Consider the following 13,565-nt stretch of genomic DNA (forward strand, 5'->3'; position numbering starts at 1 on the left):
AGAGAAAATGAGCTGAGGAGGGGTGGCAGGGGAGGAACAGAGGATCTCAAGTGGACTCCACGCTGACAGCAGAGAGCTCAATGTGGGGCTTGAACTCATGAACCTTGAGATCATGACCTGAGTCAAAGTCAGACGGTTAATCAAGTGAGCCACCCAGGTGCCCTTATTTTATTTATTTAAAAAAATGTTTTAACGTTTATTCAGTTTTGAGAGACTGAGAGAGACAGAGTGTGAGCAGGCGAGGGGCAGAGAAAGAGGGAGACACAGAATCTGAATCAGGCTTCAGGCTCTGAGCTGTCAGCACAGAGCCTGACATGGGGCTCGAACTGATGAACTGCGAGATCATGACCTGAGATGAAGTTGGGCGCTTAGCCGACTGAGCCACCCAGGCGCCCCATATTTTATTTTTAAAAGTTTATTTATTTTGAGAGAGAGAGAGAGAGACAGAGAGAGAATGCGTGAGTGTGGAAGGGGCAGAGAGAGAGGGAGAGAGAATCCCAAACAGGCTCCACACTGTCAGTTTAGTCTGACGTGGGGCTTGGTTTTATGAATCACGAGATCATGACCTGAGCTGAAACCGAGTTGGACACTTAACAGACTGAGTCACCCGGGCGCCCCAAGATTATTCTTTTTAAAATAGTAGCTTGTTAAAATATAATTCACATACCATAAAATTCACACATTTAAAATGTACAGTTCCGTGGTATTTAGTATAATCCCAGAGTTGTGCAACCATTAGCACTAATTGTACTACATTCTCGTCACCCCAAGAAGAAACCCTGTATCCAATAGCACTAACTTCTTCTCATTCCTCAGCCCGTGGCAACCGTGAATCTGTTTTCTAGGTCTATCAATTTCCCTGTTTTTGACATTGTATGTAAATATAATCATACAATATAAGGACTTTGTGTTTGGTTTCTTTGATTCAGCATTATATTTTCAAGTTGCATCACTGTTGAAGTATGTATCAGTACCTCATTCCTTTTATTGGCCAAATTATATTCCATTGTATGGATACACTACCTTTTCTTTACCTATTCATCAGTTTATGGGCATATGAATTGTTTCCACCTTATGGCTGTAGAAATAATGCTGCTATATACATTCATGTACACGTTTGTTTTTTTGTGCATGTGTACAAGTTTTTGTATGGACAGATTTTCCTGTGAATGTGTATATTGTTTTTTCACTATAGAAACAAAGTATGTAATTAAACAAAAGGAAACATTTAAAAGTTTTAGTGTAGATTGAAGTGTTCTGAAGGGATGTGGCAGTAAATATGCATTTTGTATTTGCCTACCCTTCCCCAATTTTATGCTCACCATTTTTGTCGGTAGTTTTATTGAGTTATAAGTGACAAATAGGAATTGTATATGTTTAAAGTATACAACTGAATGTTTGATATATGTATACAATGAGAAACAGTCACCACAATCAAGCTAATTAACATATTTGTCATCTCATATTGTTATGAATTCTTTTCTATGGTGAGGACACTTAAGATCTACCCTTTTAGTGAATTTCAAGTATACAATATAGTATTGTTAACTATAGTCACCATCTCCAGAACTTGCTTATTTTGCAGAAGTAAGACTTTGTACCCTTTGGCCAACATCTTCTTATTTCCTGTTCCCTCCCACCCCTGGTAACCACCTTGTACTCTGCTTCTATCAGTTTAACTATTTTAGATTCCGCATATAAGTGAGATCAGGCAGTATTTGTCTTTCTGTGTCTGGGTTATGTCACTTAATATAATGTTCTCTAAGTTCATCCGTGTTTTCACAAATGTCAGGGTTTCCTTCTTTTTATTTATTTATTAATTAAAAAATTTTAACGTTTATTTATTTTTGAGAGAGAGATAGAGAGTGCAAGTGGGGGAGAGACAGAGGGAGCCAGGGAGACACAGAACTTGTAGCAGGCTCCAGGCTCTGAGCTGTCAGCATGGAGCCTGATGAGGGGCTTGAACCCATGAACCATGAGATCATGACCTGAGCTGAAGTCGGATGCTTAACTGACTAAGCCACCTAGTGCCCCAGGGTTTCCGTCTTTTTAAAGGTTGAATAATATTCCATTATTCTTCTGCATGTGGATATCCAGTTTTTCCAGCACTGTGTATTAAGGAGACTGTCTTTTTTCTGCTGTGTGTTCTTGGAAGTTTTGTTGTAGTCTGGTTGACTCTAAATGCATGGATTTATTTGTGGGCTCTCTATTCTGTTCATATGTTTATGTGTCTTTTTTCATGCCAATACCATACTGTTTTGATAACTGTACCTTTGTAATGTAGTTTGAAATCAGGAAGTGTGATAAGTCCAGCTTTGTTTGTTTTGTTCAAAATTGCATTAGCTATTCAGAACCTTTCATGTTTACATTAGGAACAAAAAGAATAAAATGCTAGGAGTAAATTTAACCAAAGAGCTGAAAGAGTTACACACTGAAAATTATGAAAATTTGTTGAAGGGAATTAAGACACAGATACAGAAAAGAACATCACAGGTGGAGAAGAACCATCTCCATGGTTTAGGAGAATTAATATTTTAAACATCTATACTACCCAAAGTGATCTACAAGTTTATTATAAACCTTGTCAAAATCCCAACTGCATTCTTTACAGAAATAGAAAAAAAATATAGAAATTCATATGGACAGGTTTTCAGTGCTCTTCAGTATATACTAGTGAGTGAAATTGTTGAATCATGATAACTCTGTTTAACTTTTTGAGAAACTATCATACTATTTTCCAAAGAAATTGCACCATTTCACAACTCTTACCAGTAAAGAATATGTATTCTAATGTTCTAATACCTCCACACCTTTGCCCATACTTGTTAATATCCTTCTTATTGGTTATATTCATCCTGATGGGCCCAAGTGGCTTATCATTTCAGTTTTCATTTACATTTCCCCAGTGACTAATGATGAATGTTTTTTCATATGCTTATTTTGCATTTGTATATCTTCTTTAGAGAAATGTTTATTCACGTCTCTGATAGTCAGAATAATGTCCACCTAAAAACGTCCCTATCCTAATCTGTAGGATTTGTGAATATGTGGTGTTCCATGGCAAAAGGAGGATTTAGGTTTTAATTGGAAGTAATGTTGATAATCAGTTGACTCTAAAATGGGGAGGTTACCTTGGATTGTTTGTGTGGACCCAGTATAGTCACAGGGATACTTAAAAGTGGAAATAGGAGGCATTAAAAGTGTCAGTGATATGATGTGAAAAATATTTGCATGTCCATTGCTGGCTTTGACAATGGAAGGGAAAGGTGATGAGCCAGGGAATGTGATGGCCTCTATCTAGAAGGTAGGAAAAGATAAAGAAATAGATTTTCCACTAGAGCCTTCAGAAATGAACACTGTCCTGCTGAAATCTTAGTTTTGGCCCATGGAGATTTGTGTTAGACTTCTGACCTGTAGAAGTAGAAGATAAGTTGAGCAGTTTTAGCCCACAGAGTTGTTTGTAATTTGTTATTGTAACAATAGGAAACTAACACAATATTCTTTATCCATTTTTAATTGGAATATTTATCCTTTTGTTGTTGAATTGCAAAAGTTCTTTATGTATTCTGGATACAAGTCCTTTGTCAGATATGTAAATTGCAAATATTTTCTCCCTTTCTATGGGTTGTTTTCTCACTTTCCTTTTTTGTCCTTTGAAGTACAAAAATTTTGAAGCTTGATTAAGTCCAATTTATCTTTGTTTTTCTTTTTGCCATTTGTGCTTTGAGTATCCTATCTTGGTAGTTATACAGTATCTGAGGTCATTAAGATTTGTTCCTGTGTTTTCCTCTAAGAAATTTAGCTTATGCATTTAAATGTGTTATCCATTTTGAGTTGTATATAGGTTTATTTAGGGGTCCAGATTTGTTCATTTACATATAGTTGTCCAGGTATCTCAGAATCAAGGTATTCTCTAACTTCCCCTGAGATTTCTTCGACCCATTGGTTACTTAGGGGTGTATTGTTTAACTTCTAGATATTTGTGAGTTTCCCATATTTCCTTCCCTTTATTTGTTCTTTTTAATAATTTATATACTTTATTGATAGTTTCTATTTTGTGAGATGTTTTCATGCCTTTTCTAAAATTTTTTTAATTGAGATATAATTGATACATAATCTTAGTTTCAGGTGTACAACGTAATGACATTTGTATATATTATAAAATGATCACCATAATAAGTCTATCATCCATCACCATATATTGTGACATAATTTTTTTTCTTGTGATAAGAACTCTTGAGATTTACTCTTGTAGCAACTTTCAAATATGTGATACAGTATTAACTATACTCACCATGCTGTACATTATATCCTCATGATTTATTAATTTTTTTGTTTTTTTTGTTTTTTTTTCAATATATGAAGTTTATTGTCAAATTGGTTTCCATACAACACCCAGTGCTCATCCCAAAATGTGCTCTCCTCAATACCCATCACCCACCCTCCCCTCCCTCCCACCCCCCCCATCAACCCTCAGTTTGTTCTCAGTTTTGAAGAGTCTCTTATGCTTTGGCTCTCTTCCACTCTAACCTCTTTTTTGTTTTTTTTCCTTTCCTTCCCCCATGGGTTTCTGTTAAGTTTCTCAGGATCCACATAAGAGTGAAACCATATGGTATCTGTCTATCTGTATGGCTTATTTCACTTAGCATCACACTCTCCAGTTCCATCCGTGTTGCTACAAAGGGCCATATTTCATTCTTTCTCATTGCCACGTAGTACTCCATTGTGTATATAAACCACAATTTCTTGATCCATTCATCAGTTGATGGACATTTAGGCTCTTTCCATAATTTGGCTGTTGTTGAGAGTGCTGCTATAAACATTGGGGTACAAGTGCCCCTATGCATCTCTCGTAGGGCTGGTTTAGTGGTGACGAATTCCTTCAGTTTTTGTTTGTTTGGGAAGACCTTTATGTCTCCTTCTATTCTAAATGACAGACTTGCTGGATAAAGGATTCTCGGCTGCGTATTTTTTCTGTTCTTCACATTGAAGATTTCCTGCCATTCCTTTGTGGCCTGCCCAAGTTTCAGTAGAGAGATCGGTCATGAGTCTTATCGGTCTCCCTTTATATGCTAGAGCACATTTATCCCTAGCTGCTTTCAGAATTTTCTCTTTATCCTTGTATTTTGCCAGTTTCACTATGATATGTCATGCAGAAGATCAATTCAAGTTATGTCTGAAGGGAGTTCTCTGTGCTCTTGGATTTCAGTGCCTTTTTCCTTCCCCAGATCAGGGAAGTTCTCAGCTATGATTTCTTCAAGTACCCCTTCAGCACCTTTCCCTTTCTCTTCCTCCTCTGGAATACCAATTATGCATAGATTATTTCTCTTTAGTGCATCACTTAGTTCTCTAATTTTCCCCTCATACTCCTGGATTTTTTTATCTCTCTTTTTCTCAGCTTCTTCTTTTTCCATAATTTTATCTTCTAGTTCACCTATTCTCTCCTCTGCCTCTTCAATCTGAGCCGTAGTTGTCTCCATTTTATTTTGCAGCTCATTGATAGCATATTTTAGCTCCTCCTGGCTGTTCCTTAGTCCCTTGATCTCTGTAGCAAGAGATTCTCTGCTGTCCTTTATACTGTTTTCAAGCCCCGCGATTAATTTTATGACTATTATTCTAAATTCACTTTCTGTTATATTGTTTAAATCCTTTTTGATCAGTTCGTTAGCTGTTGTTATTTCCTGAACGTTTTTCTTAGGGGAATTCTTCCATTTCATCATTTTGGATAGTCCCTGGAGTGGTATGGAACTGCAGGGCACTTCCCCTGTGCTGTCTTGAATAACTTGTGTTGGTGGGTGGGGCCGCAGTCAGACCTGATGTCTGCCCCCAGCCCACCGCTGGGGCCACAGTCAGACTGGTGTGTGCCTTCTCTTCCCCTCTCCTAGGGGCGTGATTCACTGTGGGGTGGCGTGGCCCGTCTGGGCTACTTGCACATTGCCAGGCTTGTGGTGCTGGGGATCTGGCATATGTGCTGGGGTGGATCTGCAAGGTGTACAGGGGTGGGAGGGGCAGGCTCAGCTCGCTTTTGTTTGGGAGATCGGCTTCAAGAGGGGCCCTGCAGCACCGGGAGGGAGTCAGACCCGCGGGAGGGATGGATCAGCAAAAGCACAGCGTTGGGTGTTTGTGAGGTGCAAGCAAGTTCCCTGGCAGGAACCGGTTCCCTTTTGGATTTTGGCTGGGGGATGGGCGAGGGAGATGGCGGTGGCAAGCGCCTTTGTTCCCCGCCAAGCTGAGCTCTGTCGTCCGGGGCTCAACAACTCTCCCTCCCTTTGTCCTCCAGCCTTCCCGCTTTCTGAGCAGAGCTGTTAACTTATGACCTCCCAGACGCTAAGTCGCGCTTGCTGTCGGAACACAGTCTGTCCGGCCCCTCCCCTTTTGCAAGCCACATTCGGGGGCTCTGCTTGGCCGGCGGGCCGCCCCTCTGCCCTGGCTCCCTCCTGCCAGTCCTTGAAGTGCGCACCGCCTCTGTGCTCTTCCTACCCACTTCTGTGGGCCTCTCGTCTGTGCTTGGCTCTGGAGACTCCGTTCTGCTAGTCTTCTGGCGGTTTTCTGGGTTATTCAGGCAGGTGTAGGTGGAATCTAAGTGATCAGCAGGACCCACGGTGAGCCCAGCGTCCTCCTACACCGCCATCTTCCCAGGATCCCTTGATTTATTAATTTTATAACTGGAAATTTGTACCCTTTAACCCTCTTCATCCATTTTACCCATCCTCCTCCCCTTGCCCTTGCAACCACCAGTCTGTACTGTGTATGTGTGAGTTTGGTTTTTTGTTTGTTTTTTGTGTTTAGATTCCACATGTGAGTGAGTTCATATGGTATTTGTTTTTCTGTGTCTGACTTATTTCACTTAGCATAATGCCCTCAAAGTACATCTATGTTGTCAAAAATAGCAAGATTTTGTTCTTATTTTATTGGCAAATAATATTCTGTTGTATACGTATACTGTATTTTCTTTATCTCTTCATCCTTTGGTGGACGGTCAGGTTGTTTCAATGTCTTGGCTCTTGTAACTAATGCTGCAATGAGTTAGTGTTTTGAGTGTTTTGAATTAGTGTTATTTTCTTGGGATGAATACCCAGAAGTGGAAATGCTGGGTTGTATGCTAGTTCTATTTTTGATTGATTGAAGAACTCCATGCTGTTTTCCATAGTAGTTGCATCATTTTACATTCCTACCAACAGTACAGGAGGGTTCCCTTTTCTCTACATCCTTGCCAACACTTGTTATTTCTATTTCTTGTCTTTTTGATAATACCCATTCTCGGGTGTGACATGGTACTTCATTGTGGTTTTGATTTGCAATTCCCTGATGATTAGTGATGTTGAGTGATGGTGATTAATGAGTGATATTTTCTCCCATCCCCTAGGTTGCCTTTTCATTTTGTGGATGGTTTCCTTTGCTGTGCAGAAGGCTTTGTTTGATGTAGTCCCACTTGTTCCTTTAATTCTTTAGACATATTTTCCATTAGTTGTTTGAGCATATCTATAATAGTCAACTTACCCTCTTTGGTAAGTTTAACATTTGAGTTTCGTCAAGGCAGTTTCTATTGATTGGAGTTTTTCTGTGTATTGGCTATACTTTCCTATTTCTTTTCATGCCCTGTAATTTTTTGTTGAAAACTGGGCATTTTAAATGATAGTATTTGGCAACTCTGGAAATCAGATACCCCCAAGATTTATTGTCATTGCTATTTGTTTCTGTTGTTCTTTGTCTTTAGTGCTTTTTTTTAGACTGAGTCTGTAAAGGTTGTTTTCTTGGTTATGTGCAGCCAATCAAGGATCTTCTCAGTTAATTTTGGGGTCAGTGAATGATTGGGCAGAGCTTCTCTTAAATTCCCTGAATCAGTAAGTCTCACAGCCTTTGCTAAGAGCTTTTGTGTAAGTGTATTGGGTGGGGCAAATCTTCACTGTTCTGTCAGGTAGTTTACAACTCTTTTTGGCCTTTAATTCCTTCTTGTACAGCATCTCAAAGTGAGGCAAAAGTGAGAAATTGGAGCTTTCTCAAATCTTTCCTGCACATGTAAACCGTCATCTAGATTCCCAGGAATGTGTCAGAGCTTTTCAAATGCCTTCTGAATGTTTTCTGTTTTTGTTTTTTGTTTCTCTTTTCCTTTCTTTTTCCTTTTTTGTTTTGTTTTGCCTCTTATTTTCCTCTTATTAGCTGTGATTAACAATTGCTGCTGATTTTGTAAAAAAAAAATTTTAATGTTTGCTTATTTTTGAGAGAGAGAGAGAGAGTGCGTGCATGAGTGGGAGAGGGTCAGAGAGAGAGAGGGAGACACAGAATCCGAAGCAGGCTTCAGGCTCTGAGCTGTCAGCACAGAGCCCATGTGGGGCTCAAACTCATGAACCATGAGATCAGGACCTGCGCCAAAGTCAGATGCTTAATTGCTTAACCGACTGAGCCACCCAAGTGCCCTGCTGCTGATTTTTTGATGGGCCGGGAGGAGAAGGGGGTTCAGTGGAGAGAATTGTTCACAAAGAATGAGCCCTGAACCAGGTCAATGAAAATTATACCCTTATAATAGGCTTTTTGGCTAGCTTCTAGACTGGACATAGAGGGACAATTCTCTGGTGGTGGGGCTTTTGGAGAGCTCCAAATCTGTTCTTTTCCCTCCTGTCTGCTCGGCTAATGGTTTTCACAGCTGCCATAGTTGCAAGGCTATTTTCAAAGACAGCACAAAACTGGGAATAGGAGCATCGGATCACAGTGTCTAAAAATGCCATGAAGCCTGTTATGCTTTCAGAAATTCAGCTATTTTTTTCTTAAATAAATACTTCTGGGATTTTTTATAAGCTTTTAGGTAATTTTTAAATTTGGGTAAAGTTGATTTTGACAATTATTCCAGTGGTCTCTTCCTGTTTGTAGAGGAGGGGGTATTTGGAGATCCTTAATTTGCTATCCTTCAAGCGCTTCAATACTATCATTCTTAATATTTTCTCAAAGAATTTTCCAATAATATATATCTTAAATGTTTGTCAATGCCGTATATCAAATTTCTAAGCCACTTTCATGTCATGGTGATGAACTAGCTCTCCGTAAAATTTTATAAAGTTTTTTATTTGCTTTTTATTTTTTCCAACAGTATAATATTATTTTTTAGAATCCATTTGGACTGATATAACAAAATGCCATAGATTGTATGGTTTATAAACAACAGAAATTTATTTCTCACCCTTCTGGAGGCTAGAAGTCCTAGATCAGGGCACTAGCACAGTTGGGTGAGGATCCTCTTCCTGGTTGTAGACTTCTTGTTGTATTCTTACATGGTAGAAGGGTCTAGGGAGCTTTGTGGGGCTTCTTTTATAAGAGCACTATGACCTAATCCCTTCTCAAAGGCCCTAATCTCCTAATGCCATCACACTGAGTATTAGGCTTAAATGTAGGAGTTTTGGGGGTTCACAGACATTTAGTCTATAGCAATTGACTACTTTTTCTTTTTTTAGAATGTGATATGTTCATTCATTCCACATCAAGTAGGAGTCTTTAAAGTGAAGCAATTGATAGAGATTATTGGCTCAGTGGCAGATGAAAATTTTCAGTCTACATCTCTGAAACCTTTTCATCAAATATATTTATATTTCAAGAGTGTCTGCAAACCTTCCACCAAGAAAGTTGTGATGAAAGTTAATCCTGGTAAGCTATTATTGACCGTTACCTTTTTTGTTAAATAAAGGTTATATGGATTATCTTAATACACTTACTGCTTAGCTATGTATATCACATGTAATCTAATCTTGTGGTTCTTACCTTTGAATGCATCAAAATCACCTGGAAGACTGGTTAAAATAGGTACCACTGTCCTACATCCCAGAAATGATTGTTAAATAGGTCTTTGTTAGAACCCCAAAATTTGCATTTCTAACATGTCCCCAACATTTGCTCATGTTGCCATTTTGAGGATTACAATTGTAATAGTACTGGTTTAGTGATCTATAAAATTTACATATTTTAATGTTTTTCATGTTCTATGTTTTCTTTTGAGTCTGTAATATAATATAAACTAATTTTGACCACTCCTTGGATTTTTGCGTTGCTGCTGTTTCATGTAATCCTCAATTATCTTTTATACTTTGAGCCATATGAAATTACTGATATTCAGCTCTCTGTAATCTATGAAAACTTGTGTCATATGGGCTAACCCATTTCTTCAAGTTACTATGTTTTATTTTTTATGCATGCATTATATTTCAGAATTGTTTTGTGTCGGTTCATTTGTTAAATGGTTATTTGTAGGGGCGCTTGGGTGGCCCACTAGGTTAAGTGTCTGGCTTCAGCTCAGGTCATGATCTCAGAGTTTGTGAGTTGAAGCCCTGCATGGAGCTCTGTGCTGATGACACAGAGCCTGCAGCCTGCTTTGGATTCTCTGTCTCCCTCTCTCTGACCCTGCTCACGCACTCTCTCTCTCTCAAAAAAAATAAACATTAAAAAACTTTTTAATGAATTATTTGAATTTCTTTGAATGTGTTTCTTTGTTTAGGGACTTCATTTTAAGGTAGAATCAATGGTATAGTCTATTAATACATGGAAATTATTCGGACAGCTGAAATTAAAAAAAAAAATTTAACTTAATATCCAATTCTATAAAAGGTATATCCCCTTTGGTCAGTAATCCAACGGGACAGTTTGTGGTCAGAGACTTGCCAAAATACAAGGACTGTGCACCTGTTGCAATGCTTCAATCAACCATGACACACCTTCACAATCATCACCTAAGTAAAGAGTCACCGAAGGATGCACTGATAGCTTTTCCCAATGATCGAGCTGCAAGTATCAGGTCTGGAGACCAGCATAAACATTACAGGTAACATGCTATATTAAAAACCTGAAATTTTGAAAGGCACAATTACCAATGTGATATGTAGGTCTTAGCAGATCCTGCTGTAACAAACTAATGATGACAATAATAATAGTAATAAAATTTTATTTTCTTTGTCCTTTTTTTTTTTTTACATTGGAGGAGATGGTTATTGAATGCTACTGTATTTGCTTCGTCTAACCTCTTGTCACCTCTACTGTGTGCTTGACAGGAAGTGAATGGTTTGCCAGATGATTATTAAAATATGCTGTGGACAAGTATAGAATAATAGAAATAATCACTTTAAAAAATGTATCAAGCTCTTATAGTAGTCCTATTCATTAAGTATGGTTGACAGCTTCAATTTCTCTAAGATAAAAGTAAACATCATAATCGTCATCATCATCCTCTTTGTTCCCCTCAAAGTCACATTTCCCATAACCTTCCCCAAATTGAACTAAAACCTCAATAATGAGGATCAAAAGTGATGTTAAACCTTAATTTAAATCCATTCAAACTGTTGTAGACTCTAAGTCTAAAGTACTTTCTTGACCAGCAAGAGAGCAGACACAGGATTAAAAGCAAGAGATGGCTAATATCCGGGAAAAGACAAGAGCCCTGAATAAGGGTTCTTGCTCTGTATTTATTAAGATTAGAAGGCTTACAGACATCATGGGCGTGCACAAAGAGACAATAAATTTGTGAACATTAACTCATGGGCATGAGGGAAAGGGGATTTTGAAGATATACGGTGTTAGGGGCTTGGGTCAGTATAAACCAAAATCCTGATGCTGGGCAGATGGGCAGATGGTTGTTAACAGCAGACAGGAGACTCTGTCTGTTTATCTTAGCTAGCCTAGGGGATAAGACAGAGCATATAACCTCAGGGTTAACAAGGCACCTTTTTTTCTGCTAATCAACTCCTCTTTGGGTCACTCCAATGGCAGCAGTCTATAGCCGTATTTACCTGTTTACCTAATTTGTCCTTCCTGTGAAAGCAGCTTTCTGCTATAGTACTAAATTGGGGGGCACTTTCACCCTGAATACCTAATCTTGCTTATCTCATATACGTTTGTATTGGGGCCCTTGCCCCCCCCCATTTTGGGGGACTTTGCCCCCCCTGCTTTATTCTGGGGGCCTTAGCCCCCCTTCTCTATCGTTATTCGCCTAATCTTGTTTACCCAAACTTGGGTGTGAGCATCCTATGGCTTTGTAATTGTTTATGCCTTGTTAACCCATTGGTGCAAGCCCAGGGAATTTCTAAGCTTACCCCCCACACCAAACCTCAAAGAAATTACTGCTTTCCAAGTGCTTAGAAGAAACCCAGGCATCCTGGTTTTTACACCTGTAAGATTGAAATGAGTTTCTTTTCTGCCTGCTTGTATGCTACTATAGACTATCTAAACTTGATAATATCCCTGGATTTTCTCTGCTTGTCTCTTTACCTTTGGTAAGTCATTAAGCTCACTTAATTTTACAGCCATTTTCTTGCAATATCATTTGATTTTAGGCCGTAATTGTTTTATTATCCACAATTGGAAGATTCTGGGTTTTTATATAGCCTGTCTTATTATTTCATTTTACAGATTTTATCCATACCAGCCTTTCTCTCGCTCTTTTTTGTTTGACAGATACCCTGAAACATAGGAGTGTAAAAATCGCTCAGACTCCATTTTAAGTAATTATGTAGTATAATAAAGGAAAACTCATCCCTCCCTCTGACTCATTGCACTCCATCCCATACAGAAGTATTTGTTGGAAATACTTTTTTTTAATGTATTCTTTTCAGTCCTTTCCTATGCTTACACAAATATATTTGTATAGACATGTTAATGTAATATTAATATTTTGTTTCTAAATCAGTCTTAATCATTTGTTCTAAAAATGCCAGATATTTTTTTGAAGAAGACTAAGCATTTCCTATTTATATCATGGCCAAAATTATTTTTCTCAGTTTACTCTTTTCCATACTAATAGAAATGCAAAATTTAGTTATTTTCTGGTTAGCAATTAGTAATTTTAAGTAATGAAATTTAATGATGTATTAAATTATTGGTAACAGGGGCACCTGGTGGCTCATTTTGTTAAGTGCCTGACTTTTGATTTTGGCTCTGGTTCTCACAGTTTGTGGGATCAAGCCCCTCCTCGAGCTCTCTGCTGGCAATGTGGACACTGCTTGGGATTCATTCTCTCTCTCTCTCTCTCTCTCTCTCTCTCTCTCACTCTCACTCTCACTTCCTCCCCTGCTTGTGCTCATGCTGTCTCTCAAAATACATACACATTAAAAAAAATAAATTATTGGTAACTGTAATGGTTATTTTATTTCTTACTGCATTTCTTTAATGATTTTTGACAAGAAAATAAAAAAAAAGAAGCCAGGAACTTTTGTCTAACTTCTGTTTACTATAGTATGTCCTGTGCTTAGAAGAGTGTCAGGCATTATAGTAGGCACTAGTAAATATTTTTTAATAAATGAGGAACAGTGTTTTATTTGCATAATAATTTTTGTCCCCTCTATTTTGCACTTAAAAAATATCACCTACTAAAAGCTAAAAAGGTATTTCATGAAGTTTATTCTTTTTTTAAAAGTTTTTAATTTCAGTTAGTTAACATGTAGTGTTATGTTAGTTTTAGGTGTACAGGATAGTGATTAGCAATTCCATACCTCACCAGGTGCTATTCACAACCTGTGCACTCCTTAATCCCCATCACATATTTAACTCACCCCTCTACCCATCTCCCCTCTGATAACCATCAGACTGTTGTC

At 38.2% G+C, this 13,565-nt stretch overlaps 1 protein-coding gene across 1 annotated transcript in view; it reads left to right on the forward strand.

Annotated features, from left to right (window-relative positions):
• The window catches only part of LOC125931596 (cilia- and flagella-associated protein 47-like), a 70,049-nt gene that overhangs the window by 30,336 nt on the left and 26,148 nt on the right, over positions 1–13,565 (forward strand). Inside the window, exons 9-10 of the mRNA XM_049643664.1 lie at positions 9,447–9,636; positions 10,591–10,804. Coding sequence (XP_049499621.1) covers positions 9,447–9,636; positions 10,591–10,804 — 404 coding nt within the window. The remainder of the gene's footprint in view (positions 1–9,446; positions 9,637–10,590; positions 10,805–13,565) is intronic.

The sequence above is a fragment of the Panthera uncia genome, chromosome X (assembly GCF_023721935.1).
Source record: "Panthera uncia isolate 11264 chromosome X, Puncia_PCG_1.0, whole genome shotgun sequence".
NCBI lineage: Eukaryota > Metazoa > Chordata > Mammalia > Carnivora > Felidae > Panthera > Panthera uncia.